We start from the raw sequence: 26416 nt of genomic DNA on the forward strand, positions 1-26416 counted from the left end.
TCTTCAGTTCAACCACAGGAAGAAAGCAACAGATTAGGAAAAAAATTAAATGCATAAGAACAACTTTAACCTAAGTTACAATTATTAATCCAAATTTTTTTGTGGGAAAAGTGTGTCCCCAGAATGTTGTTGAAAATCCTACTAAAGGAACCAGTTCTTAAATGATATGTAGTATTTAGTGCATTGAGACAGAGGACATGTAAAGTAGCGCAAGTAAGGAACTGTAAAGTTATTATCATATCTTTACCTTTCTCCTCAGTTTCTGGAAATGAAGATGAGGCAGCTTTGCCGGTGGGCATGGTTCTGGCTTTCATTTGTGTCTGCTGACATCTGGCATGTTCAGATACTTGCCTTCACATTTCAAGTGTGGTAGAACCTATTCATCCTTTTAACAGAATCTGAACCCTCTAAACCCCATAGAGTGGTGAAGGAGTTGTGGAATTTTTTAGTATGTTCCTGAAAATAGGTTGCGCAGCTTTCAAAGTGCATAGGATAAAGTTTACACCTCTATCAAAAAGTCACTTGTGAATCTACAAAGACTCAGAGGACTAGTAGTATTTCCTTTAATCATAAAGGTATTTTTACATCCTGATTGTTTTTATCATTATTATTTAATTAGATGTAATTTGAACTGGAAATTTGCATTTCAGATAAAAGATCCATGTATTTTTCTTCCGGTAAGTAAGAACTCTTCAGCAGGATATAGTCTCTGGGTCTAGATTTGCAAAGCGCTCCTGTGAGCAAACACTTTCCTTCTTGCAAAGCCTCTTTCTGTTATCAGTGAGGATGCAGACAAGCACAGAGATCAGCCTGAACTTGTGGTCCACAGGCTAAAGTTCTGTGTTTCTAGAGCAGAAAAAAAAGCATGAGATAAGTCTATGATGATTTCTCAAATTGTTAAAAAAACCCATGATACATTAGCGATGTGGGTGCTGTAGCACTTCTCTTTCGCTCTTTTCAAGTGGGCTTACCCAGTTCAGCTCAGGCCTTCTAAGCACGATATTGGCAACCTCTGCTGCAATGATACTAGAGGATTGTGAACTTTTGAGTTCTCTTCTCAGTCTTCAGCTAACATTGGCAAATAGGAAAAGTAATCTTTTCCCCCAAAGGCTGAGAGGGTTGGTAGAAGCAGCACCAGGGGCACAGTGCAGGCAGCTGGTGCAGGCGAAGCAGTTCTCACACGCTCCCTCTCTCTCTCACGCAAATGTCATCAGCTGGTGGTAGGAGTAGCAGCAGTGGGATCACAGGGGTGTATCTCACGTGATTCACTGGGGTCTTGACTTTATAAAAATAGTAAAAAGAACAGACACAGTTTCCAATAAGAAGTAATCTCTGGGGTGTAATGCCCTGGAAGCAAAGCCTTCTTTTCTTTTGGAATTTTCCACTTCTCCTCATCGTGACGTCTTTGCATTGCAGACACCAAGCAGTTGTGAGCATTCCCATGGCAAAACAAGTATGTGGTTTGCCATGTGCACAGACTCATTGTTATAGACTCGCTGTGCTTTCATTTTATTTGTTTTTCATTGCCAGACATGGAAAATAGAAACTACCCTTTAGTGAATATATTTCCTGTCTTATTAAAAGAAAGAAATCACTGTTGATAGTTCTTGCCTTGGTCTTGCCAATATTGATTTCCATTAAAAAAACAAGCCTTACCTAATGTCCACTTCCCCCAATACTCTTGTGATTTAGGAAAGTTCTGGATTGATATCCGTAGCCAGTGATGTTTTCTACCTGTAAAACCTGTCACCAGCAGCATTATTTTGTCTTTTTAACCAGTATGTCTCAGGTGGAGTTGAAAAGAGCACAGCTCGGGGTTGTATTGGTGGCTCAGATTTCATATTTAGGCAGATGTAACAGTTAGCATCAATGACAGTACTACGCTAATCTCCAGCTTGAGACAGTACTCAAAGTCCTCTTCTAATCTAATTATTTTGTGAGTCACCATCAAAAGCAAAATTTTTCAAATTCTCATTTAGACACTTGCTCTGCAAGTATGTATGCATTTGTGCTAACTTGAATAACATCACTGAAGAAAGTTGGGTTAATCACATATTTGTGTTGGGGATATGCTTAGAGTGTTCAGAATAAAATAAAGATATAAAAGCTTTATTTTAAGATTTATGGTCCAGATGGCATCCAGCTTCCACATGTAGTATTAGTAATCTGTTCTAACAGTTGTTTTACATGGTTGGGATTAAAAATTACAGTAAAAGCATCTTTGTTGATAAATGACGAAAAGGTATGAATAGTCATGTAGCGCACAGCCGTTAAATTAGAAGATGGGAAATTGCTTGCTGCAGATGACAGGGTTTACTATTTTCTTTTCAGCAGCTTAATACTTGTTTTCATTATTCTTAATGAGAGGGTTTTTTCAGCAATTAAATCTTTTGATGTTATCAGTACTTACTGATCATTCAGTGACAGAAGGTACTGATTTGTAAGACAGGGAATTTCAGGCTGGTTTTCTACTGATGTATAATAAAGAGACTAATGGTGGTATAAATTGTATTGATTGATATTAATAATTAAATTTAAATAAATATTAATAATTAAATTTGGCCAAGTTGGATTCAGCTAGTTGATGACATGGGCTGATTTCTTTAGCAGGTCTTGAGATTTGATCAGATGACCAGAAACAATCTGGTTAGTGCAGTATAAGAAACACGATAACGGGCTGCGTGCACTCTTACACCTACTTTAGTACAAATAATACTGGTTCACTTAAACCACATTCCTCTTTCAAGTACCTTTCAGCATTGTTAAGGTTTGCAAAAACCTGCTTTACTTGCCAGAGCAAGAAAATTATGAGTGTGCATGTAGTTACTGGTCTCAGCTGGCAAAACGATAACTTACATCTGGACACAATAACTTCCTGAAACTCAATAGCCTGGTCCCATACTGAAAATACTTTTATTTTAAAGGGAGGGGAGAAGAAGGTCTCCCTTACTCAAGAATGAAGTGTCACGGTCAGAGAAGGATGGGCCTTTCATTTTCTAAATGACTACTCAAATTAGCTTGTGTTGGCTGCATTTGTCTGGATGTCAGTGGTTGTCTTCAGTTGTCTGTATTGGGTGAATTTCAAGTCCTGAGTGTGATGTTGGGTGAGTGCCTGGTGGCCAGCTTGATGCCTTTCTGGAAATTACTACAGGCAGAAGTTCTTCCAAGAGGGCTCTGTACCACCCTGCCTGCTATCTTTTGCCTGCATCATCAATGGTAGGTCCTCTTACACTGTAGTAAAAACAGCCAGTGGCAGTACACCTCAAATCTTCAAGTTGGCTTAACAGAACCCTACTGCCCCTTGCCTATCGTTAGAGGGAACGTTATCACAGAAGCCAGTTTCACATAGTCAAATTATACAACAGACTTCAACTCATTGCGTGATAATACAGAAAACCGAAGTCCTTGACCAGGTTCTATATTCTATTCAGCTATATTCTCCAAATGATTTATTGTGTTTGTCTCTTTTGGAAGAAGTTTTGTAGCTCCATGTTGCTAGCAAAGGTTTCTTGGTTTTGTTATGTGGATGTTAGGGGGGGGAAAGTTCTGATTTGTTAGTACAACATTTCATGTTGTCTGCTATTGTAATTTTTTTTAAATAGGGCACTGATGGTCTATGTTCAAACTTTTAAGTCTTTTGGGGATCTTTCAAGATGTAAGGTATTCTTACTGTTAGTAATAATGGGCTAACCCTTTCCATTGCATTTCAAACAAACAATTCACAGCTTTCCAGGAGCTAGGGCTAAGACAAATTTGAGCCACATTTTTGTTCTTTCTGTTCTTGACTATTTTGGATGCTATTCTGTTCCTGGTATAACTTATAGTGTAAGGAAAACTGCACTGTAAGGGTACAACAGCTGCCACGGATTACAGTATTGATGGCTGCACTGTCATGAATCCCTCCGAGTCCTGACAGGCTGTTTCAGTACAGATTGTGGAAGAGGCATTCCCCACCCAGGAGCTTTGTTACACAATACTTAAAATCACACTTTTCCCCATATTGGATTCAAGGCTTTTATAGTTTGCCATGCTCTGCCACAGCAGGATGTTAAATTCACCCGTCAAGTTTATTCTGGCCATGAGTTTTAATTGTCTTGTTGAGTTTCTCATTTTGCGTTTTCTGGATGTTGTCATACCATTCCAGTATTTCTTCTGGAGACATCCATGTTGAAGTGAAATAATTTGACTTTCTGACTACAGTCAGAGGAAATCTTAGAGTATTTAAAATAAAAATCTGGGCACAAGAAACTTAATTCTGTCAAATCTTATAACTTTAATGATCTCTAAGTGCTGTAACATTTCCCAGTTGATCAAACTGTGGAAGCTCAATGGATCACAGTACACAGCATTTTATACTCCCAGTTCATGTTTTGCATTCCACTAACAGCATTTTTTCTGGGGAACTGCTAATGTTCAAGAAATACTATAGAGGAATAGGCATTTTTTTGTCTTTCCATTTTCATTTTGAATATATCTGTCTTAAAAACCTGAGTGAGATGCTGTATTTGTTAAAACAAACTTCACTTATTTCACTTTATTGAATAAAAATAGATCCAGAATCCTTTGCTGAATTCTACTGTGCAATAGAGGATCATAATTGTGAGAGCTTTGTGACTGTTTATCATTTGCTCTTCTGTTCACACAGTTATATGTGACGGTGAGATTGCTTATATCGCCTGATTTGTGAGGCCTGCTGTTTGGGTTTTTTTATGTTAACAGCTTGCACAAGTGGACTCCAGAGCTGTACATCTTGGCGCTGTCTTTGTTCGTGGCCTTACAACTTTGCTCATGGCGAATAGTGCCTGTGGCTTTCCGTTCAGAATGGATGATTTGATGCCTTGGGAAGTGTTTGATGGAAAACTTTTTCAAGAAAAATACCAGCAGTCACACCGAGGTTGCTCTTTGGAAGAGCTTTTGGAAGGCAATGTGAGTAATCACATCATCTTAGACAGTTCTGTATTCTTTGAAAAACGTAGCTGTCCATGTTTGTTTGTTGTTGGGGTTTTTTTAAATATTTATGTTTACGCTGGTCCCCTTTCTTTGTATTTTTCCTCTCTTCCTTATTCCTTTTTCATCATCTCCACCAAAAAAACATAAGAAGGTAGAAATACTGAGACTATGAAGGAAGATAAAATTTTACCTTTATTTTTGTTTCCACAAAATAATAATATAATATAACAAAATATATATAACAAAGTGTTAAAATGGTTGTCAATTTCAAAAAGTTAAAACACCTGTAATGATTTTCTAGTACTAAGATATGAATAAGATCTTTTTCCTGTGAGATTTTAGGCAACATATTAAGAATGTCTTCAATAAGCATACTGGGTATAATTTTAAAAGTGTTTAAGACTCATATTTTTAAAGGTATTAAGGAACCTAAAGTTTGAGATGAAGATTTGGTGAATTCAAAGAGGAACTAGAAATCAGAGGAAGGTATATATCTAGGTATTTTTTTAGAATCTCACCAAGTATCTTCCTTTGCCTCTAAATACTTATTTAGCTCACTTTTCAGAAACTGGGGATTTGTACAATTTGCATGCCGTGTTGCCAAAAAGACCCAGTATGACTTAAAACATGTCTGTCCAGGCAAGGGCAGGGAGGTGTCAGTGGACTCTTGCTGTGTATGGGCCATATCTGGTGCATTAGGGTGGCATCATGTCCAGGCTCAGAGGTAGGATCTGCCACACTGGGTGCAAGGCTGAATTAATGCACCACTGAAGCCTCAGACCAGACCTGGCTCGTGCCCCACCAGCACAGAATGTGTGGAGAGATGCTTGGGTAGGTCAGTACTCATCTGCAGAGATAGCTCTTACGATCTTCAATTAATGTGTCTCTTTTCAATGTGGAACTAAAAATCCTGTATCATTTAATTACTTTTGAAAATTTTACCTTTGAAATGTTGTTACCTGCTGGTACATATAACACTTGAGGTCAAAATAAATAAAAGTGATTATAGAGAAGAAAGGTTTTGGTTTTGAATTATTTTAATCTCAATATCAGTTGTTGTATAATTACTTTTCTAATTTTTTGTCCAATTACATACCATCCTGATCTGGAATGATGAGTAGAACACATGTGGGTGGGTGGAATGTTCGTGTTTGCAGCGTGGAGGAGGAGGATAATCCTTTCCATATGGAATCAATCATGTGATTAGGACTATAGCCTCTATCCAAATCCTGTGGTTCCCATTAATTGGTCTGTTGATTTCAGTAGATTTTGGATTGGGCTAGTGGTTCATCATTTTTTCATGCAGGACTTTTGCAAAACAATAGGAGGGTCTAAAGAATAAATGGGAAAATGTAAAACTCTCCAGATCTATGTGAAACTGATACTACTTTTCCATTTGTGTAGAATTCAGGTTAGTGAATAAATTTTACAACATGTATCTACATCTGAATAAAATCAATGTTGGCAGAGAGGTATTTTTAAATATGCTAGCTAGTATGTTTTAGCTAACATTTGAAAATTCCGATGTGGTCAGGTTAAAGTAATATTTTAACCTGCCTTAGAAGGAAGATGAGTGAAGATGCTTAGATCCCTAGAACAGAGCTGGAAATTTGTTTGATCAACTAAAATATCTAGGTTAGGGTTTTTAAAAGCCTGATACTCTAGTTTAAACAAACCCAAGATAAACTGTTCTGTTGTGGGGGAAAAATAGTCTAACTCTGAGAATTTTTAGAGTAGCTAAAAATATTTTTTTCTTTTTTAGATACGATTTTATGGTACATATATGACAGAGATAGCTCCCAGACTAATAAAATAGCTTTCCAGCTTATCAGTTTGAGGCAAGAATCTGTTTTCGGGAGAATTGCCGAGAGATGCCAGTTTAGCAGATGTGATTGGGTTTTGCTATTATTGTAAGTTCAACTTTGATAAATAAAACTGGTACTTAGTTCCTGGCAGAGCTTAATGTACCACTGGAAGCCAAGATCTTTCAGCACTTGTTTGTTAACGATCTACCCTTGAGCACCATAAATCTAATCTGATGATAGCTACAGCATTGTATTCAGAAAAAAGTTATTCTACATGGGATGTTTTGTTATAGAAAAGATAAGCAATAGGAAAAAGTTACTTCTTTTGGTGTTTGGTGCTTGTCTCCTAAGTCCTGAGGTCCCTTCTCTATCATCTGGACAGTTACGCTACTTCAGGGAGTTCAGGAGATCTCAGAATCAGTGTTGTTTTGATTGTGATGGGCTTAAATGCAGTTAATAGCTTTACAAAAATTACAGTAGAAATACAATCTTGGTTAAATATTTACATGTATACCAGAATTTTTCAATATTTTAGGGTTTCCTTCCCACAGATTCTTGTATCAAAAAGAAGAAAATGTATAAATTAAATGCCGTTGATATATTTGTGGGCAAGTTTTTGTGTAGCTCAGGTCTTTGTAGCCCTAGCAGCTGTTAAAGATAAAAAATGGAAAGCTTCTAATAAGAATCAAAAATAGAGCCATCTTGCTTTAAAAAAAAAAAAAGCCAAGCTTATATTATGCTAGTTCTCTGTTTTTCATAACAGTAATCATATTAGTTTGTTTATCCACACAGAAAATTGGATATAATAGTCTCATAAAGCAGTGAGGCAATGATATTATCACTTTATTAGGCTTTTTATTGTGCTTCTCACTAATGAGTATGTTCATGATCAATTTTTTTTAAATTAAAACTGAATTATCTAATGAGGTCAGCATAAGTGATATTTTTGTCCTTTTCTGATCATGCCTTTCATCCAACCTTCATAAACACATTCTGAATTTATTCTCCAAAGAATACAGTGAAAGTTTTTTCCCATTAGTGGGTGTTCTTCACAAACTGTACTCAGTTTGTGTGGGGAAAAGTAGAAATCTATGGGTTTTGCATAAGACTTTATAAAGAGGTTTGTTAACTAAAAAATGTTCTAGGAGAGTTTGTGGGAGAGTTCAAGGATTCAAACTCTACCTCTAATTTAAGAAACCTCTGTAGTTGCTGTAGGCTTCCCACCTATTGGAATTCTGTCTTATCTTGTATTCCTCTCCTTCCTGCTCCCCCTCCGCCTTGGTGGTCATCCTGTAAAAATCAGTTCAGTTTTATGAAAATCACAAATTATGCTATTGCTTTAATATCTGTGTTTTCATAATTCTTTTCAATGTGTACTACTGCCCACATGCCCAGTACAAATCAATAAAAATGATTGTAAGATCTGACACTTCTTCAAAGCTCACTGATATCAGTGAAAGTTGTGTCTTCAGATAGCTTCAGCTTGGCCTTTTGACAGTAGAACTTTTCATCACACCACAAGGTAAACATTTTTATTTAATTCCCACATTTCTCTTTAGACTTGGTTACATTTTATCAGTCAGGCGTTGAGGCTGATGTTTTACTATTGCGTTAAGTTTTATTTCTAATGTATGAGATTAAGATACTTTGATTTTCACTGGTGTGTTTTCCATGAGTTCATCAGTCCTTACCTGAAGGCTTTAACCATCTCTGCCTGAGCTATTGCTGATAGAAATCTAGTTAAGCGTACCTCCAGGTGCAAGGTAACAGAATAGGAAAGCAAGTGATTTACAGATGTGAGCAGAGAAGGAACATGAACTTCATTGACAAAGGGGAAAACATTCCTTCTACACCCCTATTCATCCCTCCAAGGATCCACTTTTAATATGAAATGTTTGAACCTTTTTTCCTGAAAAAATGTGAACCAGATCTACCACCTTCATATGTGCATGAGTGTGGCTAAGACAACTCTTTAGTTGTTGTATATGTGATTGAACTGTGCTACACCTGAAGAGAGAAAAACACAACAGTCATTGATTTTAACCCTATTGTCTGCAGGAGTCTTTGTATACACCCTTCCAGAATCTGAAGTCTTTCATTTGCAAGGCTTGCATGGCAAAGAAAAGAACAATACAGAGCAGACCAAGAGGGAATGGATTTATCACAGGTTGGCTTTGTGTTAATTTTCCCAGTAAAGTCAATATATTGATAAGCTCAATTATCCTTCAACAGCAGCAGCATTTATATAGGCAGCCCATCAAGCCAAGTACTTTGTAAGGTCTTTCTCCAAGAAACCAAAGGAGAGATCTAAGAAAATATTTCTTGGTTTTAAGAATTCATGTGAATTTGATTACCCAAGTTTGGATAGAATAATATTTCCATCTAGCTATGTAGTTAGATATATGCAGTAAATGAAATATCATTCACTGACAGGAACATCACTGCTATTTACTCAGTGACTAAAGTTATTTTTATAGGAGGAATTAGATGACTCAGTTTTTTTCTTCCTTCCCCTCGGGGAGCTATTTTAACGTTGATAGTTGAAGGTCTGAGTGAGGCATTGAAGAGAGAATACTCTGTATTGGACTACCTGATATAATTCAAAATATGAAAAAGCTTTTGGGCAACCTAGAGAATGTTGCGGGTTTTTTGGCCAAAGACCTTACTCTTTTTCCCCAAACTTTATTGCTCAGTTTAGTAAAGACATTTGTTTTCCCCACCTGATCTGCCTGACTTTCAGGAAAAAAAAACATCTAAAAGGTTTTTAGCATCATTCACAGATCAGCCTGAATGTTCAGGCTTTTGAGGCTTTGAAATAATTCACACTGAGTCTCAGTGTTTATGCTGGTATTATGTTTATTACCTGCTTAATACCTGATCAGTTATAATGTCTGTGAGGATAAAAATTACCCTTTCAAAATTCCTTGAAAAAATTACAACAGACAGAATAATTTTCTGCTAGTTCAGTACTTTGCATTATGTGACAGCAATACTTCTGATATGGTACTACACCATACTGGTGCTGGACATTCAAAACTAAGGGTATCTGTTGGTGATTTATGATACCAGACCTTGTTAGCATCTGCTATTGCTTGAGAGCTGTACGTAACCATTTTAATTATGATTTGTGATTCCAATTTGGACAGAGATTTCTGTTTTGTTTTAATGACTGCAGTCTCCAAATCTGTGTCATAAAATTTTGATCTGGTTTCTAAATACACTTGTTAACAGCTTGTAATCATGATGTGGATAGATAGAAATGAGGACAAGAGCCATGCTTATTAGGCTGACTTTAGTTTGGAAAAATTGTAATTGTGCATAAGTATTTTGGCATAAAACTAAGAAATGTTGTTTCCCAAAAAAGAATATGCTGTCTTTTTTTTTTCTTCATTTAATCTTATATGCAGTCAGAGTTGCTTAGTAAATACTGTTTTTCAGGAACACAACAAAGAGAATTTAATCCCAGGTTCCAACAAACACACAGGAGTTATTTTGTTCCTCCATATCATAACCAGATGAGGGGGTTCCTATGGAGAAATCCTCAACCACAAGGTAAAAAATGCATGCATGTATGTGTATTTGGAATTGTCTCTTATCAACAATACAGTGGCTCTGCATCTATATGCAGTTTGCATTTTGTATATATGCAGTTAGCGCTTGTATGTCTGCAGTTACCCTGTGGCTACAACAGTCAGTAACAAAACTTGTATCAGTTATAGATGTGTACTACCATTAGCAAAGCTAACTCTGCAAGGTGAGGTAGAGTGGGGCATTATAATCTGGAGTCAACTTCTACTCACAGTGTTCTGAGAAAAAAAGTTTTCATGTGGTATTTAAACTTTCCATGCTTGGTCTCAGCTGAACTGTGTTTAAAATTGTAATAGTTCAAAGCCAAATTGGCGCAGCTGCACAGAAACGTCTTAGCTGAAGATCTTAGTTCATACTTCAACAAAACACTTAAGCATATGAATAAAGTTAAACACATTCTTAAGTGGTTTTCTAGATCAGGGTCTCAGTTTGCAGATCATTGCCTAAGTAATAGAAATGCAAGTTCTATCTTGTCTTGGCATTAATCTTAAGTCATTCACCAATCTCACTTCTTGAACAGAACAGATATTTCAATGAAGCATCCCTGTGGATAGTACTATTGAGCTGACATAATTCAGTTGTACTTCTCCATTATTATGAGTTAAAGCATATGTGCGTAGGTTAAAGAAAATAAGCACAAGGAAGAGAAGTGTCTAAGATCAATTGTTTTATTAATGCTTCAGAGTCTAAATTTCTTCTGTGTTTAAAGAAGATTGATGATGTGATTAGGGAAGATTAATAATAAATAAATAAAGTCTTTATTGTGTTTCAGCTGCCACTGTTGTATGCTTGAGAGTGAGATAATATTTTATTCACAGATAAGATTGTTTGATCATGTATGTAAAATGTAAAGCTAAAATATGAAGTGTGTATGCTGACCATGAGCAGAACCAAACTTGGTCATTGTTACTGTGACCATCTTAAGAAGCCTGCTATTCAGGGGTCAGGTCATCTCTGACCAGCTCCAGAGATCTTACGACTAGATGTATTCCACAAAGTATGTTCCACAGCAACTGTGCTGAACTGTGTTATAAATGTGTTTCAGTAGCATTATTAAAACATCTTGACTTCTTCTACACTAGCTCTATTTACTACCCTCAGGACACTCTTAAAACATGATCCCATAAGTGCAGTTAAATTGCCTCTAAGTAAAATAGATTTATTGGAAAAATGTATCTATCCTTACAAAAGAGCCCTGCAATGTTTTGGAGCTCCGTTTAAACTGATCTGCCAAGATGACTCATTTTGACAAAGTTTCTTTTTCCTAAGTTTGCTAATATTAAGACAGGTGTTTGGGTTGCTTCATTATGTAGCTGTTGTTTCTGCTAGATGTGTGTGTCTCACCAAAGAGAGAAAAAAGAACAAAAAAGTAGTGACTCTGTGTTCCATGATAGTGTACATGATAAAACTTCCTAGTAAAATTACTGATATCTGTCTATCCCATCCTTTATATACCTACCTGTGGTATACTGTTATGGTTCCTCTGTTGCATAGTATATATAAATCATTGGATTAAATGCATTAAAAAGTAATGGAGCAGTAACCACTGAACCCATATTTTCTGTGTCAGGAGTGTACCTAATGATTAGGCAGCCTTTGTTCTCTCTTAACAAATAATGTTTAAGAATTCCATGACAATGTCTCAACTTCAACTGTGGAGGAAAGAGTGCCTCCACCCAGAATGCATAAACCTAAGAAGCACTGGTATTTCTCTGAGGTGATGGTTTGAATCTCTTCAGGCAGAACAAGAACTGAACTTAGGCATCCCTCATTTTATGGTGGATACTAACCATTGATCTGTTGTAATGAATGTTTCATCCTCTAACTGTATTTTGAGAGAAGAGAATTCAGCTGTGGGGTTTTGGGGGTTTTGGTTTGATTTTATTTATTTATTTTAAGTTCTCTTCATAAATTTCTTGGTTATGTGTCACAAATGGAGAGTGCATCCGTGTAGCTCAGAGCAGGACATTTAAGCCTCACAGGGAGGTAGATTTTCCCTTAGTGTTTCTTGTTTGTTAATTTAGAAGACTTCCTATTTAGCACGCTGACTTTTGTGTATCCCATTCTGAGTGTCTGTCCATTCGGGTGCTTGGTAAACGGATCGTAGGTATCTAATTTAAAGCTAAGGTTAGGCTTCTGTTACTGAGATATAAAACTTTGCATTGCAACACTTTGTAATCTGTGTGCTTTGAATTTAAAAGTCTTGCCTGAGGTAGCATAGATGTCTGTAATAAAGCTTGACTTTATGGATTCTAGGTTTGTGGCTGAAACATCACACCACATGCCATATAGCCTGTTGGTAGACAAAACTTCATTAATTAGTAGTTAAGACCACTAACACATTGTTTTGAATCACGTTGTTACCTCATTCTCCAAATAGCTAAAAATAAACTGAGCACGAAGAACTATGGAAGTCACTATTGAGTATCATGTGTCTTTGTCACTCTCATCAGCAGTCCAGCTGATAAACACTGAGATTGTTTGTCATAGCACACAAATTACCACCTAGATCTTAATCAACATATAAAAGATAGCCAAAAAAAAAAAAAAAGTAAGTCTAACCTTATCTATGCATTGTCTTACATACTTTTATAGCTATATTTTAACAGTTCAGTGATTTGGACAATGGTTCTCATACTAGTATTTGAAAACCTGTCTGAAAAGTGAGCTGAAGAAAAAGGAAGAAGGTAGGGGAGAGAGTGGCTGTGGGGCTGGCTGTAACAGCTACATGAATGGTTGAAATCAAGAGTACCCTAATACATTACAAATAATGAAAGGTGTTGCAAAGATGTAGAATTTCTGCCAGTGATAAGGTAAACATCAGAACTCTCTGTATGATAGACCCAGGGGAGGGATGAGGACATAATGAGTAAGAGCTGTCAGAGAGCTAGAAATAATGGATAACAATTTCAGCTACCAGTCATCTACAACCAGAATCATAAACAGTGAGACAGGGAACAATGAAGCGTTTTGACAATTTAATACTTGCATTTAGAAGTTGTTGGATTTGGCAGTCAACTATATTCTGCCTAAGAAAATTATGTTCTCTCAAAAAAAAATAGTTTTGCTTTCTTTGTTTCCATCCACCTTTGCCTTGTTTTCCTTCCATCTCTCTATTGGAAAAGAAGAAAAAAATGGAAATGGGCAGCTTTTGTTTTTTCAAGAATTCAACTTAGAAAATACCACTTTTTCAAAAGTGAATTATTTTTCTTTAAAAACAAGGTCTTGGAGAAAATCTTTTATGGAAAATTGAAAGCAATTTTTCAGGGGAAAGGAAAGATGAGTGTCAAGGAAAGATATGGAAAAAATAGAATTGTTGGAGGTATGTCTCACTCAAGAGAAACTCTTCTGTCCAAGACAAAAGGGAATTATCCAGAGTCCCTTTTCTTCGTAGAATGTAATTGCATCATTGGGTACATTCACTTCAGTCTTAGCACACTGTAAACCATGTAGCTGAACATAATACAACTATACTGAAGGATCTGAGTTTGTAGCAAGTTTTCATTTGCTAGGTATTTAATCAAGGCTTCCACACTCGTGTTGCATACTCTGTGTTCAAGCATTTTTCTGATTAATAGGATTTTGACAGAACTGTAATGTAGGTGGAACTTGGTAGAACTTCGGTGCTGAAAAAAAGATTTCATTTACAGTTGAGTACTACTTTGCTTACAGGAATCTATAACTAAAGAAGTATTGTGCACAGGCACACTTAAACCAGTATGAACATGTTTGTTAATAAAGCTTATGTCTGGTTCTAAATAGTGTACTTTCCTTTCCTGAATTCACACAGTCTGATCTACCAACAGTGTATGACCTGTATGATTCACTATCCCAACCCACTAATTGGACTAGATTTAAAAGTTACAGTGGCCCAAGAGCTTTAAGAGCAATGCCACCATGGACTTTATCCTCCGACATCTCAAAATACTGCCCATAATTATACACCAACTGGAGAGGGACATGTTCTTTTTTCCAAATATGTATCATTGTAATTTTTCTTGCAGACTATCTGAATTAGCTCTTGTTTTCCTGCTTTAATGTTGATTAAAAATATTTCATTGCTCTCCTGCTCCCTCCAGGTAGAGAATACAGATTGGGACATCCAGACCGTAGGAGAAGATTCCACCTTCCTCCTCGGTAAAGAATACATGTGTACAGGTAGCAAACTGAGATGATGGGATAATTACCATTGAGATAATTTTTGTCTATGCGAGCCTCTTTCTATGAACTTTGCAGAGTAACTGAACCATGTGACTGCAGAAGAAGTCACTCAAAGCTGAGGCTGTTCAGCTTGTTAATCACTTGTCATGTTAGTCTAAGCTTGCTATGAGACTGGAATCACTAAAACTTAAGTTAAAGGTACCAGCTGAAGCACAGTAGCATCCCAGTATAGCTACATTGTTTTGTCCGTTTGACACTGGAAAATCTGAAGTGTTTTTACAACATCATTAGATATTCCTGACTATAAGTTTTAAGACTTAAACTATAAGATTTGCATATTTTTGTTATAGTTGTGTATATTACAAGACTTTGATCACCATGAATAATGTGGCATATCCATGCTGAATTGTGTTTTGTGTCTTAATTCTGGATTCTATCTTTATCTTAAGGGTTATACCGTTGTTACTGAAACCTGTTGAACCATTTGAAACATGACATCACTGATGGAAACATGATCTGCCAATGAAACCAAGTGACCTTCCTGTAAAATGCAGAGCTTTCTTACAAGAGCAAAAAATTGCTATTACTTTTGGCATTTCTAGTTAAGCAACTTTTTCTATCTCAGCTGACTGTGTGGAGTGAACCACATCTCTGCTGAAGACAGAAAGAATCTGTCATGCTTTACTTCTGTAATAAATAATACTTATGAGAGCTAAGTATTTATTCATAGAATCATAGAACGGTTGTCCAGAATTCTAATTTAAACACTTATCTTCAGAATTATTTCTTAAAAATGTATATATTTCACTTTGTAATTCAATTTCAGTGATGTATGTATTTAATTATAAAATTAATTCATTTTAAATAGAATTAATATAAATAATACTAAAGAAATGTAAAATAACAGAGCACATGCAGTTTTTAAAATCACCATAAGATCATATATTGGTAAATTGGTACCACAAAAGCCGCTCTTCAAGTCATTACTTGTGTTTTTTAAGAAACTGTTTTAGAGATTACAACAACTTTCTTACATCTTCTATTTGCGTATCCATTCAGTTAGAAATCATCAGAGGTACTTTACTTGATTACTGTCTTCAGCAAAAAAAAAGGCAGTTATGTAGACATTCCATTTTAAATCATGAAGTGTAAAAATTGTACCAGGGGACAAAAGTATGAACAACACTTATGTCTCATAGGAAGTGGGTGACACACTTAGAACTGTGTTTATCTCTTTACTGATCTGCATCTCAACCTAATTGAAAATTGTCTCCATCTATGTAATCTTCAACAATTTCATGCTTCTCTTAGGTTTCTGCAGTCTTTGAATTGAGTTGGCTCAACTGGATGTTTATGGAACTGATGGGGTTTCGTCTGTTTATGTGCTTTGGAATCACAGTATCTTTAGTTTTGTACTTCAGCATTTTCAGTACATGAAGTTATATAATAACCTCTTTTCTTCTCATATGGGAGGTATATGATGGGAAGAAAAATGAAAGCCTGATGTCCTTTTCCTGCTCTCAAAAAAGACTGAGCAGCAGAAACAGATGATATCCAAAGATAGAGGCAAAATGTTAAGAGCAAGTTTGGAAATCTGATACAGTTTGCAGATTTTCCTAAGAACATGTTTAGTTATTGAGGATGGTGGCTATTCCAAATAGTGAAGTCAGTGGTGTTGCACATGGACAAAACTTTGTATTTACACAGAGAACTGTGGCCTTAATGTTTATCATGTTGGAAAATCCACTCTTTTGGATTATTTTTCTTTTTTGTTTTGAATAATATTGATTAGTATCTTGTTAGTGTAGTTTTCATAATCATCATTCTAGATTTTACTGATACAGAAACTGTATTTCAGTCTTAGGCTTCTTATTGTATTACACCAGAATTTTTATTTTTATAAGCATTTGAAAATTAAATTTATATCTGAAAACTATTTCATGACCCATACTAACAGAGTAGCAGATGCTATGAAACTTAATGTTTACCTTAAGACTTGCAGAACTTAAGGTTTGAAACGTAAGTGCTGATCTGGATAATTATTATATAGATCACTAAACCCAGAACGCATCATTATGGTAGTTTAATCACCTGCATAATACAGATTAAAAAATCTTACCCTGCAACAGGCCATAACTTCTAAAATTGTTTCAGTGTTGATGTTCATGTGTCTTACTTGGCTCCTCACAACTATTTGTCTTTTAGATCCCCCAGGTGACCCTACTCATTACTGGAAGTGGATGAAAATGGAGAAGAGAACAAGATACATTTTTATGAAATGCTGTATGCTGAAGATCATAAAAACTTCATCAGTATTTCAAAAATGGTGGTGGGAAGGCTCTAATCAGAAATCTATCATGCCTCATTTTCAGTTCCATTTTATTTTGTATACTTTTCTCCTAGCCTGTAGCTTAGAGAAGTAAACTATGAAATGTTGTGAAACAATTATTATATAATTTAGGTTCTAGATAATAGTGTTTGGAGCAGATTACAAAAACTTTGTTGACACAGTTATGAAATATGATCATTATAAAAATTATGTCTAAAAAGTCAAGGTGAATCCCACATGTTGAAGAAGGCTGCAAAACTTTAATTAACTCACCTGATTCTGTTGTGAAAACTACTATGTCTCTTCTGTTAAACCTTGATGCTATATGAGGCTGAAAATGCCCAGTCTCAGACAAAAAAGGGTACTTTTAAAGTGTTCGCAATCATATCACGATTAAAAAAATGTTACTTTTCTGTTACGTGGCTTACTTTCCTAGTTCCTCAGTCCCAGAGAATGAGAAAAGGGTAGCTAAAACATTCCAGAAAGTTATAAAATTATTTTCTACGTACGAAACTGCTGCAGCTTAATGTCCTGTTATTTTGGGGCCTTTCAGAGCTGAGTCAAATGCATCGTCCTCTTCTGGAATACCTAGAATTCTCCTCCATATGTAGTGAGTCATTTATGAAATGTTTAAGGTTTATGCCAGACCTTACATCTGTCTTTAGCTTTAAAGTAAAGGTCAGTGTGAGCCTCTGGCCAGTGTAATTTGGAGGAAATTCTGAATCAAGGGACATTAAAAGACATTTTGAATGCATTCTCTTTTTTTTTTTTTTTTTTTCCTATTTTCTAAGTGGCGGTTGTTTGAAGCACACAGGGTAAAATTTTTTCCCTTATGACATCATTGGTGCATCTTTTGCAGATATTAGTGGCACCTTAATTTCACTCCATACTGATAAGGTAGTCCCAGGAGATCTAAGTAAATGGAGAGAGTACAGGTATGGCAATCAGGTGTCTCCCGTCTTAATTTTCACTGGTCTAGTCATCACACAGAGTTTATTACAATTTTGGAGATATGTGTATTTTTAGAATAGTGCATAAGTACACTTGAAATTAAATGTCTTTAGAAGTATTTAGCATGAGGAAAAAACATTATTTTTATATTCCAAAGAGAAAATTTAGTTCTAATTTTGAAATCTGTTTTCAGAAGAAATACTATAGCTATTGTACAGCTTGCCCTTATATTTATGCTGCAATGATTACCAATTTAAACTCTGTTGGTTTCAGTCCATTATTGTTCAGTTAATGTTGTTTATTAGGCCTTGTGCAGGTAACTTTGAGTCAACTGTCAGTGGAACTTAATTCCTATTTAGTATATGTGTTATGTCAAGGTGAATAGTATTGTCAGACATAGATAACTCAATACTATAATTTCCTCACATGTATTTTTCTGTTTGTAACCCAATAAATATATTCTTTCACACTCTGCATTTAGCAACAGTCCAGCTAAACAATAAATTGGCAGCAATACAGTATTTCTAGTTTTATTAAAAGTTTGAACAGACACATTTTTTACACAACGCAGTGTCTGATTTGTGTTCCAGGGATCCTGTCATGATAGGGGCATTCCTGCTTTCTTTTTCTATGGATTTGTCACTGACTGTAATTGTACTACCACTTTTTTTTTCTTTTTTTTCCCCCACAAAACCTTTTGGAATAACGTAGTCTGAGTTTTATGAAAAGTTCTCTAGTTTCAGGAATCTCGTGATGTATAATAGTGTATTTAGTTGCAAAGAATGTAACTGTGTGCCAGAATTTGTTGGTAATTCCCCCTTCAGATTTTGATATGAGAAAAGATTTCTGTTGGCCTCAATGAACAAAGTTAAATACAATTAGAGTGGGAGTTTTGCTATGCTAGTTGTGGTATTTTATGAATTGTTGGTAATAATTACCCTGACTATTGAAGAATTGTTAGCTTCTCTGTGCGGTTTGTTTTCCTCCTAATGTTAGACCATAAGCAGAAGATTATTATTATTATTATTATTATTATTATTATTATTACTATTTCCAAGCCAAAAGATTGTTTTTCCCACCAGGAATCATAGAGTGAAAGCAGAAGCACGAAGTCAAAACATAGATGTGCTACTTTCCTGTCTCACTGAACTTCAAATTGTTTCCAGTTTAATAGGGTTTCCTTAACACATGGACTGCAGGGTTACTTTGAATGGGTACAGGACAGAGGAAAAACAGGCATCTGGATTTGAAGTGAAGGAACCTACGTTTGTGAAGAAAAGCGCTCTTATTTCTTGTTTGACTATATTGCTGATGGACCTTCCTAGCCTGTTCGCTGGGTAGCTGCCTTTCATCAAATGTTCACTGAAGTTGTGGATTTATTTATTAGCTTTATTTATTCCCCTTCTGGAAGGGGATTCAGAGAACATTCATTAACTTAGTCAACTGTGACTGAAAGGAAATTATGACATGGTCATTGTAAGAGAAAGACTTAACTGACAGGAAGATATTTATCAACTTTCCTCTTTTTATCTATTATGTATCCTTCGTCTTACATTACTTTACTCATCTGGGATGCAATCACACTGGGAATCTGAATCTGAGCTGCAGAAAACACTGAGTTAATCTTACAATACTTTGGCATTGTAAGTATCAAAACATATAGATTATGCCTGTTTTATAAACCAGGAACCTACAGTTTTGTTTTGCTACCTTAGCAAGTGCTGCGTTGAGGTGGAGGAGAACAGAGGTGCTAAAGCTCTACAAATCTTTTTGTGCCATGCTGTCTGGGCAAAGTTAGAAGGATAATCAAACACATGGTATTATTTTGCAAAGGTGGTCTTTAATTAAATGATGGAGAAGACAATCAAAACTTTACATGTTCACATTTAAACGCTGACTCCCTCTTGTCAGCTAAGCTGGGAAGCAGGCTTAGTATATGATCCTTCCCTAGGAAGGTTGATGGGAGATTCCTCTGTGCTGCACAGCCTCCTTCATAGAGAGTATCTTTTGGTGATATAGAAACATGGCCAGTACATAAAATGGCCTGGTAAGGTTGCTTCTGAGTGTAGGTCATTCACACTTGCTGAGGTTGCTCAGGACAGACAAGGGCTCAGTGATGGTAAGCTTAGGAGGCGTGGATTAGGTGAGTGGACAGTGAGGTGGATTCAGAACCGGCTGAATGGCAGAGCTCACAGGATTGTGATAAGCGGTGTAGAGTCTCGTTGGAGGCCTGTAGCTAGTGGTGTGCCCCAGGGGTCCGGTCTTATTCAACATATTCATCAATGACCTGGACAAAGGGACAGAGTGTACCCTCAACAAATGTGTTGATGATACTAAACTGGGAGCAATGTCTGACACACCAGAAGGCTGCGCTGCCATTCAGCGAGACCTGGACAGGCTGGAGAGTTGGGCAGAGAGGAACCAAATGAAATTCAATAAGGGCGAGTGCAGGGTCCTCCACCTGGGGAGGAATAACCCCAAGCACCAGTACAGATTAGAGGTTGACCTGCTGGGAAGCAGCTCTGTGGAGAAGGACCTGGGAGTCCTGGTGGACAACAAGCTCTCCATGAGCCAGCAATGTGCCCTCGTGGCCAAGAAGGCCAATGGTATCCTGGGGTGCATTAAGAAGATCGTGGCCAGCAGGTCAAGGGAGGTTATCCTCTGCCTCTACTCTGCCCTGGTGAGGCCACATCTGGAATATTGTGTCCAGTTCTGGGCTCCCCAGTTCAAGAAAGACAGGGAAGTACTGGAGAGAGTCCAGCAGAGGGCTACGAGGATGATGAGGGGACTGGAGCATCTCTCGTATGAGGAAAGGCTGAGAGCGCTGTTTGTTTCGCTTTTTAGAGGGGATCTTATCAATACTTATAAATATCTAAAGGATGGGTGTCAAGAGGATGGGGCCAGACTCTTTTCAGTGGTGCCCAGCAACAGGACAAGGGGCAACTGGCATGAACTGGAACGCAGGAAGTTCCATCTCAATATGAGGAAAAACTTCCTCACTTTGAGGGTGACCGAGCACTGGAACAGGCTGACCAGTGAGGTTGTGGAGTTTCCTTCTCTGGAGATACTCAAAACCTGCCTGGATGCAATCCTGTGCAACCTGCTCTGGGCGATCCTGCTTTAGCAGGGGGGTTGGACTAGACGATCTCCAGAGGTCCCTTCCAACCCCTACCAATCTGACTCTGTGATTATGGTGAGTGTACAAGCTCCAGTGTTTCCTAATGTCCCAGGTGCATAGGTACCTAACGGCCACATGGCTGTCTGCACCCTGAATGCTCTACCAGGCTCTCCTCCTGGCCCCCAAGGGGTTTCGCTGCCTGCAGCAGGGTGACCTTGCATCCAGCTAGTGTGCGAGAAAGACCTGTGTAAGACAACTGTGAAAAGCCCCATGGGAGGCCTCTGCCCCTTGGCTCAAGAGCTGCATTTCAGCCCAGGTCCTTGCCCTCGGTCTTTGCCTAATCTACTTTGCAGGTATGCCTGTGTCCAGCCTGGCACCTTGCTGATTCTGCCCTGGCCTTGCTGATTTGTCTTCCTGGTTTGACCGGGGACATCTGTCATCACCAGAGACTTGTCCAGTGATCACAGGACTGTCGTGTGAAGTGGTTACCATCACCAGACCTGCTCTGCTCTTGTTCAGGTACCCTCACCAGTGAGGTCACTTCCCCACCTGCGTTGCCACTCAGCTGCTGGCTTGCCTTCCCTTGTGGAGCAGCCCACCCTTGTTGCTCCACGACCATAGGCTTTAAGGCCCTGACAGTACAGATGGTGAGAAAGTTTGGCTGTAACTACCATAGTAATTAGGCAGCGTCAAAACAATAGATATGGCCTGTGGGATTGCTTGCTGCTGAAAACAGCTCAAAAAACTGAACACAGCTACGACCAGCAAAGTGTCTTAGTGTATCTCTATACAATTAGGACCTTGCATTCATTGCTTTCCTGGACCTTGCAGCTGACCTCCAGACCTTTCTCACCCATAATCAGGCTACTGAGTACACCACGTTTCAACATTGCAGACCACAAATGTGAAGCTGGTTCAGAACATGGAAGTTAAAGAATATGTTCTTGCAACTGGTACTCCTAGGTACTCCTGGCTTGTACTGCTTTTGAAGTCCTGGGTGGTACATCAGGTGTTAAGTTTAACCTACAGTGTCTTGCCTAGGATTTTTTACCTGGAAGTGTTTAGTTCTCTTGGGGCTCTGTAGTTGAGACAACACATGATGAGTTGAAAAGTTATCTGTAAAGGACAAAGAGGCAGCTGGCAGGGTATTCTGTCTGAGTATTCACCAGCCTAAATGTGTTATTTCATTTTACCACAAAATTAAAGGCTAAATTTTATATTTTTTTTTTCTTGTGCCAACTGGGAAAATATATATTGTATTTAAAAAAAACAGTCTTGAATATTTGTTTGCTCAGGTAAGGAATCAAGACCAAGTACTGGCCCTGAACTTGTGTTGAGTGCTGCTCATTGCATGAGTAGGAGTTATGGTAGTGTGCAACTGAAAACTCCAACACGCTTGAAATCAGAGTGCAGGCAGGGCTTCAGCTGTAGTAATTTCAAGTTCTGTCTCCCGTATCTCTATAAACTACAAATAGGGAGGCAGACATTTAACTGGGGACAAAGAACTGCTCTGGCTGCAGGATTTCAGTCACACAGTGTTGTATTGTGCACTCGGTGTTCATATTTGATATAAAAATTGTATGTCATCAATAAACATCATCAAAAGACTCTCCTCATTCATTGATTATATTTGAAGGACTTGATTTGTTAATCTGATACAATCACAAACCTGAAAATTACAGAGCCTAGAGAAGCCAGGAAGAGACACCGAATACGAGGGATGCGTACAACATTTAACATTTTTAGGCTTTTATCTTTGTGTTAGTTCTTTTTATTCTCCCATGGTTAGTCATTAGATCACTTATTGAATGACCTAGTATTAGTACTGGTCACATAGATAAAAAGGGATATATTCAATGTTAATATACTTAATCTAGGCATGAATTTTGATATGAAATATGTTGATATTTCAAATTTATTAATCTTCTCTTTTTCATGCCAGAAGACACAAGAAATACCGGGCACAGAAACCAATCCTGGATATTAGCCCTCTGAAAAAGCTTGATAACTGAAGGCTTTTTAATAGAGAATGGTGCCACATCTCAAAAATTAGGTAGCCAAGTATGCAGCTGGCCTCTGGACTCTTAATAAGGAGCCAAACTACTGTAAGAGCTGTTCTGATCTCAGATGTGATTTCTAAATATGCTGTAGGTAGCTCAAAAAGTCATCGTTCAGTGACAGCAATCATAAATTTTAGAAAAGTGATGAGAAACTCACATGTCGCATATGGCATTTGGAAAATTGAAGAGAAGGTAACCATTCTGGAGTTAAGCTTTATCAGATCCAGCTTTATTTTAGTTAAGGGTGGGTGGGTTGGTTGGTTGGTTGGTTGGTTTGTTTGTTTGTTGATAGCAGAGCCCCAGCAGGCTCTGTATTTACTTTCTAAGAATACTTTAATTTTCATTTGTGATGATGATTCAGCTCATCTAAAAGGACATAAGTGCTGCCTTTTGATAATCATCTTCACCCTCTGGTTTAATTACCCATCAGATCCTTTAGTCGTTCTGATCTACATTCTGCTGGAGGGTTTTCAATTTGCTTAAAGTTTATCCAGGTTTGAGGCATGCTGGTGATAAAGCTAGACCTCTTGTTACGTAATACGCATATGAAAGATCACCGCATTTAAATACGGTGATAAGGCTGACTCAGAATCTTTACTATCTTTGGGCAAATTACAATACTTTTCTCGTTAACAAAGCCTTCCTTTCGTAGGTGTGATTTAATTTCTACTCTACCTTCCCTATGCAGAGGGGAGACTCCACAAAGGAGCAAACAGGAGAGGTTCGAAAAAAATCCACTAGCGACGTGGCATTTCCAGACAAAAGAGGGAGAGCAGCTGCACAGTTGATGGACAGCAGCACAGAGCATTAAAAAGGTGGCTAGTGCATCTAGACCAAAAGTTCTAGGTTTTAAAAACAACTCAGAAACCTAGGACATACTGTACTTCCATCATGGTTGCAATACACTTAATGTAGTTATATTTTTTTAATATATATCTAGTCTTATTTTGCAACATGTGTGAGACCTCTGCAAGTCTGAACAGTGATTGTGGTTTATGCTTTACGTAAAGGTTACATTTTGAATGGTTTTCTGAAGTAGTTGAACAGAAAAAGTAATTAATAACCCGCAAATTCATCCTCCTTTTATTGTGAAGAGGAAATTATTTTACTTCTTTGTCTTACTGATTGCTGTATTAATTCTTGGCAACAAATAGCACTGTAAGAAACTTTTGCTCCAAGCAAGTTAAAAAATAGAATTAAAAAAAATACTAAGTGCTAATAGGAGCCAGTTTGTGTGTCCTAACACTTACTTGTTGGGAGTAGGAAAGAAATCCCAAATTTCTCCTTGTGCATTTGTTTACACTCATGTTATTGCTTAATCAATCCACCATCCCTCTCCCTGATAAACACCCCCCCCACCCCCCCACCCCCCCCCGTCTGTCTGCAGAGAGAGCCCGACCTAGCAAGGCTGATAGCTGTGTCAGTTTAGAAATTAGGATTTGGAGGGGAGGGGAGAGGAGTTTCTCTTCTGCTGCTGGTGCTCCAGGAGTGCGGTGATTCAGGGGGCTGTTAACTGCCCCACGTAACGCTCACTAAGGGCTACAGCCGGTGCCAGCCCGCACCATTTAGATTTTGAGAGGATGAGTGTCCAGCCTGCTGGAGGATAAGATGCATTCGCCTTTCCGTCTGCTTGACATGATCTATCCTTCGAGAGGGAATAGTTTCAACCCCCAAACAATTGTACTTCCAGGTACATGAGGGCACCCTCTGTGAACCTTCTCTGAGAGACTCTGTATCCTTTTTCTCCCATACAAAAAGTTTCCTCACTCTTTTTATGACTTCAGTTAAATCTCCGAAGGGCCGGGGGGGGTGTGGGTGTTTCCCCTGAATTTTCTTGACTTTAAATCGGGCCCACCAGAAAAGGAGATAAATCAGTTTAAAGGTAACTTTACAGAAGAAGATTAAGAGGATATGAGGCCAGAGTTGCTGTAAAAATAGAAATTAAGGGCTATGTTTTGTCTTAGATGGCTTGTGCAACTGCCTTCAGAGTAACTGCAGCCTTTTAGATGCGCTAGGCTGAGAGTGCTGGGAAATTAGCCCCGGCCTCCTGACTTCTGGTAGCTTTGCTGACTGCTGGAGTACAAACTGGCATGACAGATTGCATCCAGCACAGTAGGCTGCAGAAAGTAGTTAATGGAAAATAGGCCGCTTCTTTGATGTTCACTTCTGGTGGGCTGATCCTCTGGTTTAAAGGCTAAACATCTATTGTCCTCAGTCGGAGTTTTCTTTACTAAAAACTTTCACAAAATCTGTAATTTTCCATTTTGTTTTCTGAGACTGTGGTTTGCTCTATTTCTACATTCAGTAGCCAGCAAATATTTTCAAGAGCGATTTGTAATTTTCGAGTCTCTAGCTTCAGATGCCACAGACGGGACCTTATTTCTCAGAAATCGCTAAGCATCTGTCCTCTTCTGCTAAAGCAGATGTCTCTAAAGTATTTCCATAAGAGCACCAGCAACGAAGGCACCTAAACACAGTGCCTACTTTCCTGAAAAATGGGGTTCAGCACTGCAGAGATGCACCTTAGAAAACAGGCTCAGCCAGAATGAAAATGGGGGGAGGGTAAGGAGAGAGCAAGAGCAAATACAGTAACAGCCTATGATTAGAAATCTTAACAATGACAATGAGTTCTGTTTAATTTCTAACTGCTTAAAAGCAGGCCTGGGGAAATGCTCTGCTTAGAAATGTCATGGAAAGTGCAGCTGGTCCATGGGCTTTATCTTGAAAAGCAAAGGATCTTTCCCATTTTGCAGTAACACTGCCATTTACTGGGCCATACCACTAGCAATTTGCAACAATGGGAGGGAAAAAAGCTGCCATTTGACCTAGAATGCAATTTTCAACTAATTAATAAAGTGACCATTAGTGCCCGAGGGGATAATAACAGGAATAAGAACAAATTACTATGGGGTGCAAAGGAGGCTTGGGCATTGTATTGCAAATTTCTTATGGCACTATTCTTCTTTTTTTTCTCACTAATACTTTTAAAGTGCCCCCACTCAACACTTGCTCCTTGTAGGACCCTTGCAAACCACATAAGAATTAGCCCTTCAAAGATCAATCAGGATCTAATTGTTGTTAACAAAGTGCCACCTGGAGAGAAATGTTACAATATACCTTCATTACAAAGCATTCAATCTCTCTCACGCTCACAAGTCCTGGCTACAGTACAGACAAAAAGAAGCGGTTGCTAGCATTAAGATCAGGCACCTGCAATTGCTTGTAAAACACTGCCAGTCCCTGCACAAATATGCTCCTAACATTGCATGAGCCTCGTTAGAACTGCTCTGTTTATGCTTCCTCAGAGCACATTTTGCTGGGGTCCCTCTACTTGCGTCGCTTTAACGTTATCACTGAAGCCCTCATATTGATGGGGACTTTCGGCGAAGCAACCACGCCGTTTGCCGTGCTCTTTCACGGGCTCCAGGATCCGCTCTCAGTAAGGATTCTTCTG

The 26416-nt window shown here is 37.9% G+C and overlaps 1 protein-coding gene across 7 annotated transcripts in view; it reads left to right on the forward strand.

Annotated features, from left to right (window-relative positions):
- The window catches only part of FAM120B (family with sequence similarity 120B), a 59483-nt gene extending 36973 nt beyond the window's left edge, over positions 1–22510 (forward strand). For 3 of the 7 annotated variants that reach the window (XM_054819493.1, XM_054819495.1, XM_054819499.1), the window contains 5 exons: positions 4720–4926; positions 8814–8922; positions 10194–10307; positions 14423–14480; positions 14954–22510. In XM_054819493.1, the coding sequence (XP_054675468.1) occupies positions 4720–4926; positions 8814–8922; positions 10194–10307; positions 14423–14480; positions 14954–14999 (534 nt within the window). In that variant the 3' untranslated portion in view covers positions 15000–22510. Of the gene's footprint in view, positions 1–4719; positions 4927–8813; positions 8923–10193; positions 10308–14422; positions 14502–14953 lie in introns of all 7 variants that reach the window. The other 4 variants (XM_054819494.1, XM_054819497.1, XM_054819496.1 and 1 more) reach the window with 4 other exon arrangements.
- The last annotated feature ends 3906 nt before the right edge of the window (positions 22511–26416 follow it).

Source organism: Grus americana, chromosome 3, assembly GCF_028858705.1.
Source record: "Grus americana isolate bGruAme1 chromosome 3, bGruAme1.mat, whole genome shotgun sequence".
NCBI lineage: Eukaryota > Metazoa > Chordata > Aves > Gruiformes > Gruidae > Grus > Grus americana.